The sequence below is a fragment of the Aspergillus luchuensis genome, chromosome 1 (assembly GCF_016861625.1).
Source record: "Aspergillus luchuensis IFO 4308 DNA, chromosome 1, nearly complete sequence".
Taxonomy (NCBI): Eukaryota; Fungi; Ascomycota; class Eurotiomycetes; order Eurotiales; family Aspergillaceae; genus Aspergillus; species Aspergillus luchuensis.
In genome coordinates this window covers 4,293,318-4,307,875 of record NC_054849.1, presented here as the reverse complement: position 1 = coordinate 4,307,875, position 14,558 = coordinate 4,293,318, and the positions used below count along the sequence as shown (strand labels likewise).

Sequence of the window (14,558 nt, the reverse complement as noted above, 5' to 3'; positions counted from 1 at the left end):
AGAAAGCCGGATCGGAGAATTCAGTTCGAGCGCAGGTACAAAGCGACGTAGTATGCACGCTCAGTTTCAAGTCGAGGGCGAGCAATGGGCGGAGAAGAGGGGAATTGGTTGCGGAGTTTGACTTTTCGGCGCGGAATTCTTCAGTCAGCTGCTTGCCCAATCGGGAAGCCCGTTTTGACTCCATCGTGTCTCCGCATCTCCATCTCTCTTACACTTGCTTCAGCCTTCCCCTCAACGGTCGGGTCTAGATAGCTTCTGCCAGAGCTCAGGCGGACATGGGCTCACACGTGGAGGTCGAGGATACTGACGCGACTACGGTCGGATCAGATGACGATGATCTCGACGGGACACGCCCGTTGGTCTTACAGCCTACTTCGCTTTCAGTCGCTGGTCTGTCCCCGCACCTTATCTATACCTAGTAACAAGACATATCTGACTGCTCGATGATCATAGGTAGGGACCATGCCCCAAAGTCTGAAGTGACGACTCCACGCCGGTCAACAGACACTATTCCGACTACGGTCAAGCAATCCTCTTCGCCACTCGACAAGAAGAGCCACGCAGTGGTGGAGGTGGTCGACACCGACACCGGAGATGACTCCTTCAATGAGGGCGAGGCCGCTTACAAGGAGTTCAAGAATCGAAAGGCCACGAAACGGAAACGGAGCACCGCAAACCTGAAGAATAGAGCTGCTAAGGTGACGAGAGTCGCAAGCTCAAACTCCATCGTCGGCCGACTTCCAACTTCCGAGGGGAAAGCCCGACCGAGACGGCCACTACGAGTCTACGGAGAGGAAGTGTCATCGGAGGATGAACTGATGGAATATACTTTACCGGATTATCTCCAGAAACGACGCTCGCAGTTTGATCGGAGGACAGAGTATTTGAAGCAATCCGGACTGAAGTTGCCGCCAGGCTATGACGACGTTGAATTCTCCGACGATGAGAGGTTGGAATCTTTGGCGGAAAAGCCTAATTTCGAGAATATGAGGCCATGCAATCAGTACAAGGACATCACTCTTCCTTATTCGTTGGGACTCATACCAGCCCCGATCGCACAGTGGTTGCGCCAGTATCAGGTCGATGGAGCTGCTTTCCTCCATGAACTGTTTGTTTACCAGAAGGGCGGAATTCTTGGAGATGACATGGGTCTGGGAAAGACGGTGCAGGTTATTGCTTTCCTCACAGCGGCGTATGGAAAAACAGGCGATGAAAGAGACGCCAAGCGAATGAGAAAGATGCGGAGAAGCGGCCACGATCAGTGGTATCCCCGAACGTTGATTGTCTGCCCCGGGACTCTTCTCAAGAACTGGATGGCCGAGCTTTCGCGTTGGGGCTGGTGGCATTTCGACACCTACCATGGAGAGAACAAGGAGCTTGCGCTCCAAGCTGCGCGGTCCGGAAGACTGGAAATCTTGATCACCACCTATAGTACCTATCTCCACAACAAGGATGCTATCAATATGGTCGACTGGGATTGTGTGATAGCGGATGAATGTCATGTCATCAAGGAGCGCAAGTCGGAAACGACTAAAGCCATGAACATGATCAACGCTCTTTGCCGAATTGGCTTGACTGGAACTGCCATTCAGAACAAATACGAGGAGCTTTGGACCCTCCTGAACTGGACGAATCCAGGGATGCTCGGCCCGGTAACTGTCTGGAAGAAGACCATTTCTGAACCTTTGAAAATCGGTCAGTCACACGACGCCACCGTCCATCAGCTGCGTAGAGCGCGAAAGACGGCGAAAAAATTGGTGGAAAACCTCCTGCCGCAGTTCTTCCTCCGCCGGATGAAGACACTAATTGCAGACCAGCTCCCCAAGAAGGTTGACCGTGTCGTCTTCTGTCCGCTCACTGATACTCAGGCTGACGCTTACGTGAACATTCTGGGAAGCGACATGGTCAGCTATATCAAACACTCCAGCGACCCTTGTGACTGTGGTTCTCGGCAGAAAGCCGGCTGGTGCTGTCGTCAGTTTCTACCATCCGGGCTCACCTGGCGAAGCTATGTCTTTCCTGCGATAGCAGTGCTGCAGAAACTCAGCAACCACCTAGCAATCCTCATCCCGCAGGGAGTCGACTCTAACGAGAAACAAGAAAAGGACAAAGAGATGCTGGAACTGGCTGTGCCCGAGCAATGGGAAAAGCTTTACCGTTCTCGGGACTCGATTGTCAACTACGCAAACCCTGAGTTTTGCGGTAAATGGAAGGTCCTTCGCCGACTGCTGAAGTGGTGGCACGCCAATGGCGACAAAGTGCTTGTCTTCAGCCATAGTGTGCGCCTCCTCAAAATGCTCCAGATGCTCTTTCACTACACCAGCTACAACGTCAGCTACCTCGACGGGTCTATGAGCTATGAAGAGCGCACTAAAGTTGTTGACGACTTCAACTCCAACCCACGCCAGTTCGTCTTTCTCATCTCCACCCGCTCTGGCGGTGTCGGACTCAACATAACTTCCGCCAACAAAGTTGTCATTGTCGATCCCAACTGGAATCCCTCACACGACCTTCAGGCGCAAGATCGTGCCTACCGTATCGGCCAATCTCGCGATGTCGAAGTCTTCCGGCTCATCAGCGCCGGCACCATCGAAGAGATCGTCTATGCCCGGCAGATCTACAAACAACAGCAAGCCAACATCGGCTACAACGCGAGCTCAGAAAGACGCTACTTCAAGGGTGTCCAAGAGAAGAAAGACCAAAAGGGTGAGCTCTTCGGTCTCGACAATCTATTCGAATACAAGAACCAAAACATCCTTCTCCGCGACATCGTCAACAAAACCAACGTCGCTGAAAGCAAAGCCGGCGTCCAGGTTATGGATATCGACGTGGAGTTCGACCCCAACGTCTCCGACACAACCTTCACCGGCAAATCCGACGACACCAACGAAGTCATGAGCCAGCTAGCAGCCATGATTCGCGGCGAGGACGACGACGAAGGATCCACCAACTCCAAAACTCCCATCAATACCAAACATGACCCCATCCAAGCCATCCTCGCCGGCGCAGGGGTCGAATACACCCACCTCAACAACGAAGTCATCGGGTCATCCAAAGTCGAGGAACGACTCAGCCGTCGCGCCGAACTAGCCGACGAGAATACCAAGAACCTAGACATGCAAGTATTTGCAGGATCGCAGTCGCAGTCTCAGTCACATAAGGCATCATCATCTACAACCAATCAGCCAATCAAATACAATTTCCACCCGCCAAAGCGTGTCATGAAACGCCAATTCTGCAGCATGGCGAGACGATACGGCTTCCCAAACGCAACCGAGTTCGCCCTTGTCGTGGAGGGCATGACGCAGGCGCAGAGACGCGCATGCTTGGAACGTTGGTATACTGAGCGACGGGAGAAACTTTCCCAATCATCTTAAACCCTTCAGTTGATTTAATTTATATTACCAGATATCATTTTTGGAGTATTGGTTAACAAGGTCACTAGAGACACGGGGTTCTGGATTTGTTTGTCTTAGTTCTACTGCCTATATACCCAAATTGACTGATTAATACCATCTAAAGTACTACTACAAGTATACATCTATCTATCTACATTGTAATACATACAGTCACCTACACTCACCTACACCATACTTTATAATGATACCATCCATCCATCCATCCACACATACTTCACTCTAACCCCTAGAAGAAAGAAGAAAGTCAATGTAAAGATAACCATGACTAGAATACAATGAAGTAAACAAACAAGCATCACATGCACGTATACATACATAACTACTACGTAATAATCAACCTCCACCTTCACCGTTGTCTCAATTTGAGTTTCTTTTTTTTTACCCCTTCTCATTTGCTTCTTCATGATGGATAGTTCTGACTGGGTGGAGGTGAAACTCCGGGTTGGTAGTAGTTGCATCATATCATATATGTGGGAGAGGTTTGCCCGTTTGGGGGAAAGGCTATTTATTTGTTTGTTTTACTGGTTCGTGTGTGTATTTCTACCTTTTCTTTTTCAAGGCGGGGTAGCCAAGGTGCGTGTAATGGGTTTGGTTTGCATACAGGATGGCTGGTTGGACGCTGAGACTCCCAAGTAAAGGCTGGCCAATTGGGCATAGAGATAGAGTTACTAAAGTCAAAATTATGCATTATCCACAACCATAGTCTATATTAATGCTAAATAAATCAGTCACCTAAACGCTAGCTGTATCAATGCCCATCCCACGTCATTGGTGTCCCAGATGATGATATGTATATCCACATATAGTAAGCAAGTATTTGCCCATCACCCGTGCTCCGGTCCGTCTGGAGGCCTTCCCCTGTCCGTTCTTTTTTCAACTTTTGTCGCAGTCTCTGCATATTAAATCAATCGGGTATCCAGTATAGTAATCTGATGGAAATGGTGGGTATGTTGAGTGATGTGTTGAATGTTTGTGGTTGGCCGGACTCTTTCCCTTGTTTTTTCGCGTTGGAATCCTCGAGCAGGTCAATTATGTTGATGTGAATGACGGCTCGACCTACCATTTCCTTGCTTTTCGGTTCTTTGAAGTTTCATGGTTTTCGCTCTTCTATATTGTGCCTCACTTATAGGTCACTTGCCCTCCGGATATTCAGCTCATTCAACGACTTGTCATCGTCAACTGGAACCATCCAGGAAGTCAGTTATACCTATGTCTCCTTGGCATCGACGTAGGCATCGACATCCGATGTCCGTGAGTCCTTGCGTTCGACGGCTTCTACTGCTTCTTTCTTAGGCTCGCTCTGAGCGGAGTCAGCGCCATCGGCTGGATCGGCTGTCGCAGCAGACTCCTTACCCTTATGTGCGGGAATCTGGAACTGGGTGGGTTCTGTCTGACCTTCGAGGATCGGGGCAATGGCCAGAATTTGTTTGGCAGCGAGCTCGGGGTTGTGCGAGTCGCTGGGGTCGTTAGTCCTGTTATACTTCCGCGATGTAGACACAGAAACTTACACGTGTGCATTGATGATCCAGTCTAGGTCCTCTTCTCCCTCATCGGGGCCGTGGGGCCCGCCCTGCACCCGTCGGAACAGCCGGGGGTGCCATTCGACGCCATCATCGGCACGCTTCGCGGCCTCTTCTCTTTGGCGGTCCTCAATCTTGGTCTTTTCATCCGTAGCTGCCTCGTGGTTCCTGGCAATGATCGCCTTCACGGTGGGTTGCCACAGTCGCTGTGACTCGCGCTCGCCCTGCTGTTCAATAGGTCTGGTCAAGGGGGGGGTGTGCTTCGCATGCGTAGCGTTGAAGAGCAAGTCCTTCTTGTGGGTCTGCTCGGGTTAGGTTGACAGTCCTCCGTGTAAGGGAGGAGAAACTTACGTGAACATCCTTGATGTGCATCTCGCCGTTCCAGAGACCGGACAGTTCATAGTATACCTCGCCGGTCTTTTCGTTCTTAATTGTCCCACCGATAGCGTTGTAAGTACCAGAGAAGTAGCCCTTGGTCTTGAATTCGATGTCGGCAACGAGATTGTTCTCTGGGCACCGCACGTAGCTGTGGTCGCCCAACTCGTATTTCATCTTTCCGAAAAGAATGCCGCGGGCGTACATATTCGGTTGCGTCAAGATGCTAGGCCAGATTAGAGCTGTCCGTATGCGCGAATGGCAGGTCCACCTACTATCGTTCGCCCTTCTCCTTGTCCTGTCCGCGGTTCAAGAACCGCAGGATCGCGATACCTTCCATCATACTAGCGGCCGAGTTTCCGAGGAATTTACTGCGGGGTTTCAAGGTGCCATCTATCCGGATGTTGTGCTCGGGTGCCATGAAGAAGTAGCTCGATTTGGGCGGGTGGTGAGAGGTCTGCTCGGCGATATAGTACCCACGGGTACCGTCGGGGTAGTCCCAATAACAGGTGAAAGTCTCTCCGAGGATCGGGTTCAACGGCTTCTTTACTCCTCTGGGACGGGTGTCAGCAAGACCGGAACTGGTGGAATAACACCATCGCAGGGAGAGCGACGACATACGGAGGTTTGATGTGCCATCCGCTGAGATAGAACTTGACGACGGAAACGAATCGTTCTAGGGGGTCATCTATGGTTGGCATAGGAAGCAGTGTTTCGGGGTGCGCCATGAAGCTGGATGCAGAGGAAATCAGTTAGCTGCTGCTTCTTCACATGCGATGCAGATACTCTGGCATACTTGGTGATGCGCTCCAGCATAGATCGGGGTTCGAGAATAAAAGTGGGTAGGACGACCCGACTCAGGTCAGCTCCCGGTCGGAGCTGCGAGATAATGTGGGAAAGAACTACAAATAGGTCAGTGGAAATGGGAAAAGACTAGATCATTGCAAAGGTATTTTCTTTTTGCTTGTCTTTTTTTTTTTGGTTCATAGTGAGGGGGATAGCTACGTACCATTTCCCTGGTCGGGCTCGACGATCTCGTCATCCCCGCTCACGGGTTCAGCTTTGGGCTCATCGTGTGAACGATTACCTGAAACATGAAAAAAAGAGCCCCAGTCAGCAGACATGATGGTGGGCAACAGAAATGCGCGAGATGGAAGAGAGGTGGTGAAAAGACAGCCGGTCGGAGGAGAGAGAGGGAGAGCCAAGGAGGGGAAGAGAGAGAGAAAAGGGCGGCGGAGGGGGATGTTGAGGCAGCGAGCAGCAGTAGTTCGAAAGTGACTGAGGCAGCCAGACAGGAATGACGTGGGAGGAGCAGCAGCAGCAGCAGCAACAGAAAAAAAAAGAGGGGAGAGTCTCGACCGGATGACGGCAATAAACTTCACTCACTGGCAAGCGATGACCGTCGGCGGATGTGCGGGACGGAGATGGGCATGGCGTTCCGTGGTTCTGTTGTACTTATTTTGATCTAATGATTCTCTGGTGGTGATGGTGGTGGTGGTAATTGTGGTTGATCTTGTACTTCTTGTTTTTCCTTTTAACTTTGCTGGTGTGAGAAAGTACAACACGGGGGGATGGAGAGGAGACACCGATGCAACCGGACTGCGGCGTACAATAGATTGACTCGATTCTCGAGGGGTTTGAGCAGAAAATTGAACTGTGGTGTCACTTGGGGGTTCTTAAATTAATTAATCAAAACAATGGATGTGGATAAATGGCAGAAGAGACAGTCAGTCACTCCAAAGAATGCCTTTCAATGTCGGGATGGACGGACAGCGTCGGGATCAAGTTCCTGAAACCAACAATCAATTCTGCAGAAAAAGTAGGAGGGAAAGCCGCAGTGTCGGGAAGTTCTCTCTATTAATAAATACTCCTAACTCTACTCTGGGGGACACAAGAGACGGTGAGTGTGAGGGAATCCGGATGGAGGATTCCTACTGAAACTGGAGCTGAATGACGTTGATGGGAAAACTGCCTTGGTTCGGAATTTTCTGAGGGCTTTTTTCTCTTTCCACGGTGGCTCTTCTCGCCTCCAGTGTATAACTGTATATGTAATACTCTTGGTTGGTGACACGGCATCTTCCTGAAGGCTTATAAGTATATGATATCGACTCTTTCCTCCCACCTTCCCAACTCCCGATCGCCGTCAAAATTTCCAGTTGGACTCGCGATCAAGAGGGGCACACAGGCTTGGCAGTGGGGATGACGGATGACAGCCCATCGCTTTGCTTTGCTTTGCTTTTCTTTTTCTTTTCTTCTCATGTTTCAAGCATCAAGCAATGCCGATGATCACTTCCTTGGCCTTCTAAAATGGTTGGTGATTATTATTATTACTTCCTTCAGATCCTAGTCTGGGGGACCCATCTACCCATCTCGTCTATCTCTATGCCGGATTAACCCTTAACCATCAACTAAATCAATCCCCCTCTAGTATCTAACTCATGCCGACTGTCGTTTCAGCGGAGCATCCCCTCCTGTGATCTCCCGTAGGAATTCCGCATCGGGATGGTGCAGCATGACATGGAAGTGCTCCACGGCATGCACTGACTTTAATGACTTCCAGTTCTTGAACCAGATGACCTACCCTTCGTATTAGTATCTTGAATAAAGCATCTCCCATCACCACCACCGACCCCCCCTGGCGCATTCCTTCCAACATTCTAACCAATACATACCTGATCGGCTGGCATCCGTGAGAGAAACGTTCGTTGCACATACTCCTCAATCTCCTGTCGTGCGCGTGGCGTCAGGTCATCCGTGACCGGATCATCCTCCAGCTCGAACTTTGTCCACACCACCAAGTGAACAATGCCTTCCTCGACTCCATACGGCCAGTCATTGTAAAGAATGCGAATATCCTCTAACCATCACAGCCATGCTTAGCACTCATCTCATCTCGCAGACAGCCCAGGTCTCATTCAACCAAAAAGAAGGAGAACAATGAATACGAACCATCATATTCAAACGGCCGCCCCTTAGGCTTCAGATCATCTGCCGTCCCTTCTCCCCAGCGAAGCCGTTCCTTCACGACAAACCGCATGACCGATCCATACTCCGCGACAATCTGCTCCTTGTACTCAAGATACCTCCTCAAATCGCTAGGAAGACGCTGAAACCGATCGATCTGGTTGGACCCTGTCCATCATCTATTAGCGGACCACTCACTCACGGACCACGTCCTTTCCCCCCTGACGCACGGTTTCATTCGGTCGGTGAAACATACGAACGATCTCCTTGACTAGTTCCCACCCCTGTCTCCGATACTGCTCGTCAGGGGTCGAAAGCACCTCGATGTTTTTCTGCGACGTGTCGCGTAGATAGCTGGGACATTCTGCTGTCCATTGCGAGCGGGGAACATTGACAAGCCAGTACGGTAAGGTCTTTGGAGCAAGGTTGGTTGTTGGACTGAGTATCTTGGTCGAGGCTTTCACATCCGGAGAGTGGATTCCCTCGTGAAAGGTTGTGTAGGTTGCAGCGGACGACATAGCGACGGTCTGACTCTATCGATAGACGAGCGGTGGCAGGAGGAAGAACGTCCGAGTCTATAAAGCGAACAGCATCTAATGTATAAGACAGGCAGCAGGTGAGACAAAATGAACCGGTGAAAAGGAAGAGAGAAGCAAGCAAGAAAGAACAGAAAAAGCACCGACCGGAATAGAGCTGTAAGAGCTGATATTATAAACGGTGACCGGTTCCGGATGCGGTGGCGATGAGTTATTGATTATTGAAAGTATGGGGATGCCGCGACGCCCCGCTGCCCATTCCAGAAGGGATTGACGGTCATATTATTAAGGAGAGGGGGGAGAAGGATAGTCGCTAATTAAATCGAACGCGATGGAATAATATAAGCCAACGCGAGTATCGTCAGATATCCCGTTCATCATCCTTTTCGGTTTTCTGCGTTCTGAGCAGCCGGTGATCTCTGGAGGCCGTTGCAAACGTCCGCCCCAACTCCACTGTGGAGACCTGTCAGATTGTTCTGCCAGGGTTGAACTTGTCGCTATCCACGGTCCTTTCTTGGTATCTAGCCTTTACTTATTTCTCTTATTGTACAGCTACAGATGAAACATGTCCTAAGAGTCACTATTATAGGCCATGTGTCTAGATCCACTAGATCACTTATAGTACTACTTGGCATATCTTGATCTATCTATAGCTCAGTGCCTACTCCTCAGAGTCCCGGCGCTCACTCGAGGTATACACCTGCACAAGCACACCACATACATACAGTATGCAAGTCCAGCATGCCACCCCATCTCACAACCCCCAACACATCCATAAACACATATACACATAAGAACCAACTAACAACAACCCCTACACCACCCCACTCAACCCCCCAACCTCCGGCCCATCCGACCTAACAACCAGCACCCCTGCCTCCCTCAACTCCCTCTTCGCCTCCTCCCACCCCACCCCCGGATCAACACACCTAACCGCATCCTCAACAAGATAACTCCTCAACCCAGCCCTCGCAGCATCAATCGCCGTGTACTTAACACAGTAATCCCCCGCAACACCCACACAAAACACATCCGTAATGCCCTTCTCCTCCAACGCCCCCTTCAAATGCACATCCACCGACGACCGATTCACCTCCGCATCGAGGTTCCCAAACGCATCCGCGAATGCCGAGTACATTTCCACCCGCGCATCCATGCCCTTTCGCACGTAGAGGTCGATGTTCTTGGTGTCGATTTCCGGGATGATTTCCGCACCCTTGGTGCCCTCTACGCAGTGGATGGGCCAAAGTCGTTGGCGCTTGGTTTCGGTTTCTTTGCCTGCTGCGGGATTGCTCATCTCGATGAAGTGCTCGAAGGGGAGGTTGTTCGGCGGGGGATGGTTCGGGGCGAAGGAGATGTGGTTTGGTGGGTGGCTGTCTTGGGATGCGATGCGGAGGGTGAAGCCTGGGTTCGAGAGGAGGGTGTTGATTGTTGGGGCGAGGGTGCGGGCTTCGTTGACGGCGAGGGAACCGTTCTATTGGGGTGGTTAGTATAATGGGGTGTGGTTGAGGACTGGGGATGGGATTGGGGAGGATACGGACCGGAGGGCAGAAGTCCTCTTGCATGTCGACCACTATCAAGGCTGCTTTCATCTTGGATGGTGGTTGTTGACGCTAACGTGGTCTTTGTCAGATTCGAGCACCGTTAAAGTGGCTAGATCGGTCTTGTTCGATATTGTATGCAGACAGGTAGGTAGTGTCGCTTTGGGGAAGCGAGAGGAACTGTAGGCAGCTATTATCGTATCATTACGGCCGGACTAGTTCTTAGACCCCGCTCGATGGTACAAAGTATTCATCTGGGAAGGATCATGTCGATAAATACCATATTGATGCTTTCTCAGGCAACTGAGTGAGTCTCCAAAAGGCAGCAATAGTTCAATCTACTACATAAGAACAAAGCCAAGCCCGACTCTCAGTCAAGAGAAATGCCCAGCCTCCATCGCCATCCATGCTCGAGCTGTCCCAATTGGGCATAGTGAGCATGACGAGGCTTAGTCAGCGCACATGACCACAAAAGGCGCGCGAAATCCGCCGACGCAAACTTCTTCACCTTGTCAACTCAGGGCTGCGGCCCTTCATCAACAACATTCATCTCACACCCAGTAGAACCAGCGTAAATGAATTGCAGATGATGCGAGGCTTTTCTAAGGTATGTATATGCAATGCATTCATCTAGTCCAATCCCAATTCCTCCCCGCAGCATGATGAAATCTTTATATATATTGGAGCTGTCTTAGCACATTATGCGGACAAACTTTTAATTACGCAACTTTTAACTGAATTCTGCACCCCTTACACTATACTTCTTTGTCACTGCCATTGAATTTGTTTTTGCCGCGGATTCTAATTGTCAGTAGTCATTACAGGGCCCAACTAGTGAACAACACACCTTCCGGCCTCCTTGATACCCCCCCAACGATCACTTACCGAATTCATCACACATCACCTTAACCTAACCTACGGTCACACCAAACGCGGCTATAACACTCATCATCATGGCCTACGACCCCCGACTGTCCAGTGCAGGCACTGCGACCGCTCCCTCCCCTCCACCTCCACCCCCACCACCCCCAGAAGCCATGGGCGGAACAACAACACCAACAACCCAACCTCAACCCACCTCCACGCCGAACGAGGCCAACAACAACACGGTCGCAGAATCGGAGTCCTCATCTTCCTCCTATAAACTCCGATTCTGCACCGTATGCGCCTCCAACCAAAACCGCTCCATGGAAGCCCACCTCAGGCTCTCCACAGCGTCGAGCCCTTTCCCTGTAATCTCCTTCGGGACGGGCTCTCTAGTCCGCCTGCCCGGACCCTCAATTACCCAACCCAACGTCTACAACTTCAACACAACCTCCTACTCCCAAATGTACGACGAGCTGCTCTCCAAAGACGAGCGTCTGTACCGCAACAACGGTCTCCTGAACATGCTCGAGCGCAACCGTAACCTGAAATGGGGCCCGGAGCGCTTCCAAGACTGGGTGCCGGGACAGCCGCGCGTCGAGCACGTCTCGAAGGGCGATAAGGGCGCCCTAGGTACCGAAGGCGGCGTCGTCGATGTAATCATCACCTGTGAAGAGCGGTGCTGGGATGCCGTGGTAGACGATCTCATGAATAAGGGGTCACCTTTGAACCGCCCCGTGCATGTCTTTAACGTGGATATCAAGGATAATCACGAAGAGGCATTAGTAGGAGGCAAGGCTATCTTGGATCTAGCGAATCGGTTAAATGAGGCTGCTTCGCAGGAGAGAAAGGCCAGTGGTGCCGATGGATGGGAGAATGGAGTCGGTGAGGCGAGACGGAATTTCGATGCTCGCGTGCCTGATATTCTTGCTGAGTGGCAGGAGAAATGGCCTCATTTGCCGGCTTTGTGGACGCTCGCTTGGCTATAGTCTGCTTAGCTTACAATCAAGCGTCACGTATGCATTCAGTGGGGCGTCGGCTTTGATATGATTGAATCCTAGATTCTGTTAGATCTATATCAGATGCAGATAATGTTTCATCATCCTTAAGTAATTGAATACTATCAATGACCCTTCAACCACTTAATATCTTATCCTCCTCTGTAAAAACTATTTCCTACACCTTGTAGTCTACCTGCTGCTTCTAGTTCCAGATCATCGCCCCTTTCTCGACTGATTGGGCAACAAGCAAGGCATCCCGAAAGTAATAATTCGAAATAACCTGAATTTCTCTCCATTATCGCCTTAGGAAGATAGTATCTTGAATATATCCACTTACACCATTCAAATACAACCAAACAAAATTGCCCAAAATGTGTCCTGATGTTTCTCATTTTTCCTTTCTAAAGACATTTCTAGCATATGTAGTATACAGGACAATATCATACCACCACCCCCTCCTCCTCCTCCTCCTCCTCCTCCTCCCCTCTAATACAGAAGTATACTTTCTATAGGCAGCACACACCACCCAAAAATACAAATAAACAACCCAATTATAATAATTTTAGACAAAGGAAAGAAAAGAAAACGCCATCATCCGGCCCAATAGATTCCAGTTCCCCACCAACTCCAGAAACAAATCCGACGAAGAAAATGCGAGACAGACACCTGGATTGAAGAGAAAGAGAGTGCATGAAGAAGGTGGGTATCAGAAAAGCTCTCCCCGCTGCCCAGCACCTCTCTCCAAATCTCTCCGTCGACTCGACTTCCCTAAACTACCACCGCCAGATCGTTCTTCGCGTTCTTCATCCATCATGGCCGTTTCTTCTTCGATTTCCTTCTCCGTGTCTTCGCGAAGACCGAGGATATCCGGAGGAATGAAGCTCATTTGCACGCTCGGAGCACCTTGGATATATCGAAGCTGTTCGCGGATGGATTGGAGCAAGCCGGCGAGGTAAGTGCGGGGGTTCTTGTTCTCGAGCTTGCGCATTTCCGAGAGGGGAGGGAAAAGAGAGAAGTCAGGGCCGAAGTGGTTGCGGAAGGTGACGGTTTCGGGGATGTGAGGGTCGATGGTATCCTGGGCGTCGATGAGGATGGAGGTTTCGTGGGCCCAGGCGCGGGAGACGTTGCGCGGGGTGTAACCGCCACCGCCGACGACGAGGAGTGGGAGGTTGAAGGTTTTGACGAAGGCGACGCAGGCGCCGTGGGCGGCGACGTTCAGGTTGAAGCAGCCAAGACGGTCGCAGCCGAGGGAGTCGGCACCGCATTGAAGGACGATGGCGCCGGGGCGGTAGACTTCGACGCAGGAGCCGACGACGTCGCGGAAGAGTTGGATGTAGGATTCGTCATCGATGCCGTCGTGGAGGGGGACGTTGACGGAGTGGTGGGCGCCTGGGTTGAGGGGATGCGTGGGCCCCGTGCTGTCGAGGCCACCAGTGCCGGGGAAGAAGTTGTCCTTGTCGTACTTGTGGAAGGAGACGGTGAGGACACGGTCGGTAGACCAGAAAGCTTGTTCGACGCCGTCGCCGTGGTGGACGTCGATGTCGATGTACATGACGCGCGGGTGCAGGCGGAGGAGCTGCAGGATACCGAGGACGATGTCGTTAATGTAGCAGAAACCGCTGGCTTCGGCCTTTTTGGCGTGATGTAGACCACCGGACCAGTTGACTGCGATCTCCGACTGGTTGTTGCAGAGCTTGCGGGCTGCGTCGATGGTGCCGCCGGCGTAGAGGGAGCAGTAGTTGTAAAGGCCGTCGAAGATGGGGCAGTCGTCCCCGAAGTTGAAGCGCGCGATGTTCTCACTTTGTTCAGGGTTCTCCATGTCGCCGGGGACGACTTGTTTGAGGAAATCGAGGTAGTCTGATTTGTGAAAGTCGGCCAGCTCTTCGTAGGTGGCTGCGCGCGCCAGGTAGAGGTCCATCGCATGGTGCATGCCGTAGGCCATGACCAGCTGCTTGGTGAGGGTCAGACGCCATGGCTTCATGGGATGAGACTGGCCAAAGTGGTGTGGTTCGACGGCGGGATTGGCGTGCCAGGAGACGCGATATCCATTGGGGCGAGAGATGCCATTTTGTTGGCGTTCGTGGGTGACTTTGCGGTCGACGGAGAAGGTGGGTGCGGAGGACGGAGGGGCGTATTCTTGGACAATGGCGGAGCGGGCCATGAGGATCGATATCGGAGGGCTGTGTGAGGAAATAGAGTCGAGGGGGACCGATCGGAGACGAAGAATAGGCGCGTCAGAGTTCAGATCATGCTGGCATGCGCGGAGGGCGGATGTGGAGGCGAAATGGACGTGGCGGGGAGAAGAAGAGCCGAAGAGAAACGGAGGTGCAGTTTGGAG

General features: G+C 51.4%; 6 protein-coding genes across 6 annotated transcripts; 2 read left to right on the top strand and 4 right to left on the bottom strand.

Moving 5' to 3' along the window:
* Window positions 1-275: 275 nt before the first annotated feature.
* Window positions 276-3,377, top strand: AKAW2_11439A (putative DNA excision repair protein (Rad26L); the record flags this gene model as incomplete). Its single annotated transcript, XM_041683923.1, has 2 exons — window positions 276-390; window positions 454-3,377. 2 exons carry the CDS (start codon window positions 276-278, stop codon window positions 3,375-3,377), a joined length of 3,039 nt encoding a protein of 1,012 aa, XP_041538159.1.
* A 1,249-nt stretch (window positions 3,378-4,626) lies between these two features.
* Window positions 4,627-6,746, bottom strand: AKAW2_11438S (OSBP family protein; the record flags this gene model as incomplete). Its single annotated transcript, XM_041683922.1, has 8 exons — window positions 4,627-4,876; window positions 4,928-5,241; window positions 5,291-5,540; window positions 5,590-5,868; window positions 5,936-6,046; window positions 6,111-6,216; window positions 6,324-6,401; window positions 6,701-6,746. 8 exons carry the CDS (start codon window positions 6,744-6,746, stop codon window positions 4,627-4,629), a joined length of 1,434 nt encoding a protein of 477 aa, XP_041538158.1.
* A 1,004-nt stretch (window positions 6,747-7,750) lies between these two features.
* AKAW2_11437S (GIG1 family protein) lies at window positions 7,751-8,796 on the bottom strand (the record flags this gene model as incomplete). Its single annotated transcript, XM_041683921.1, has 4 exons — window positions 7,751-7,891; window positions 7,987-8,171; window positions 8,264-8,446; window positions 8,535-8,796. 4 exons carry the CDS (start codon window positions 8,794-8,796, stop codon window positions 7,751-7,753), a joined length of 771 nt encoding a protein of 256 aa, XP_041538157.1.
* Window positions 8,797-9,628: 832 nt separating this feature from the next.
* On the bottom strand, window positions 9,629-10,406 carry PNC1 (nicotinamidase; the record flags this gene model as incomplete). Its single annotated transcript, XM_041683920.1, has 2 exons — window positions 9,629-10,288; window positions 10,356-10,406. 2 exons carry the CDS (start codon window positions 10,404-10,406, stop codon window positions 9,629-9,631), a joined length of 711 nt encoding a protein of 236 aa, XP_041538156.1.
* Window positions 10,407-11,308: 902 nt separating this feature from the next.
* ssuA (RNA polymerase II subunit A C-terminal domain phosphatase) lies at window positions 11,309-12,208 on the top strand (the record flags this gene model as incomplete). Its single annotated transcript, XM_041683919.1, has 1 exon — window positions 11,309-12,208. The coding sequence occupies one exon, from the start codon at window positions 11,309-11,311 to the stop codon at window positions 12,206-12,208; it is 900 nt and encodes a 299-aa protein (XP_041538155.1).
* Window positions 12,209-12,926: 718 nt separating this feature from the next.
* hosA (histone deacetylase HOS2) lies at window positions 12,927-14,381 on the bottom strand (the record flags this gene model as incomplete). The annotated part of the gene is made up of 1 exon (XM_041683918.1): window positions 12,927-14,381. The coding sequence occupies one exon, from the start codon at window positions 14,379-14,381 to the stop codon at window positions 12,927-12,929; it is 1,455 nt and encodes a 484-aa protein (XP_041538154.1).
* Window positions 14,382-14,558: the final 177 nt, after the last annotated feature.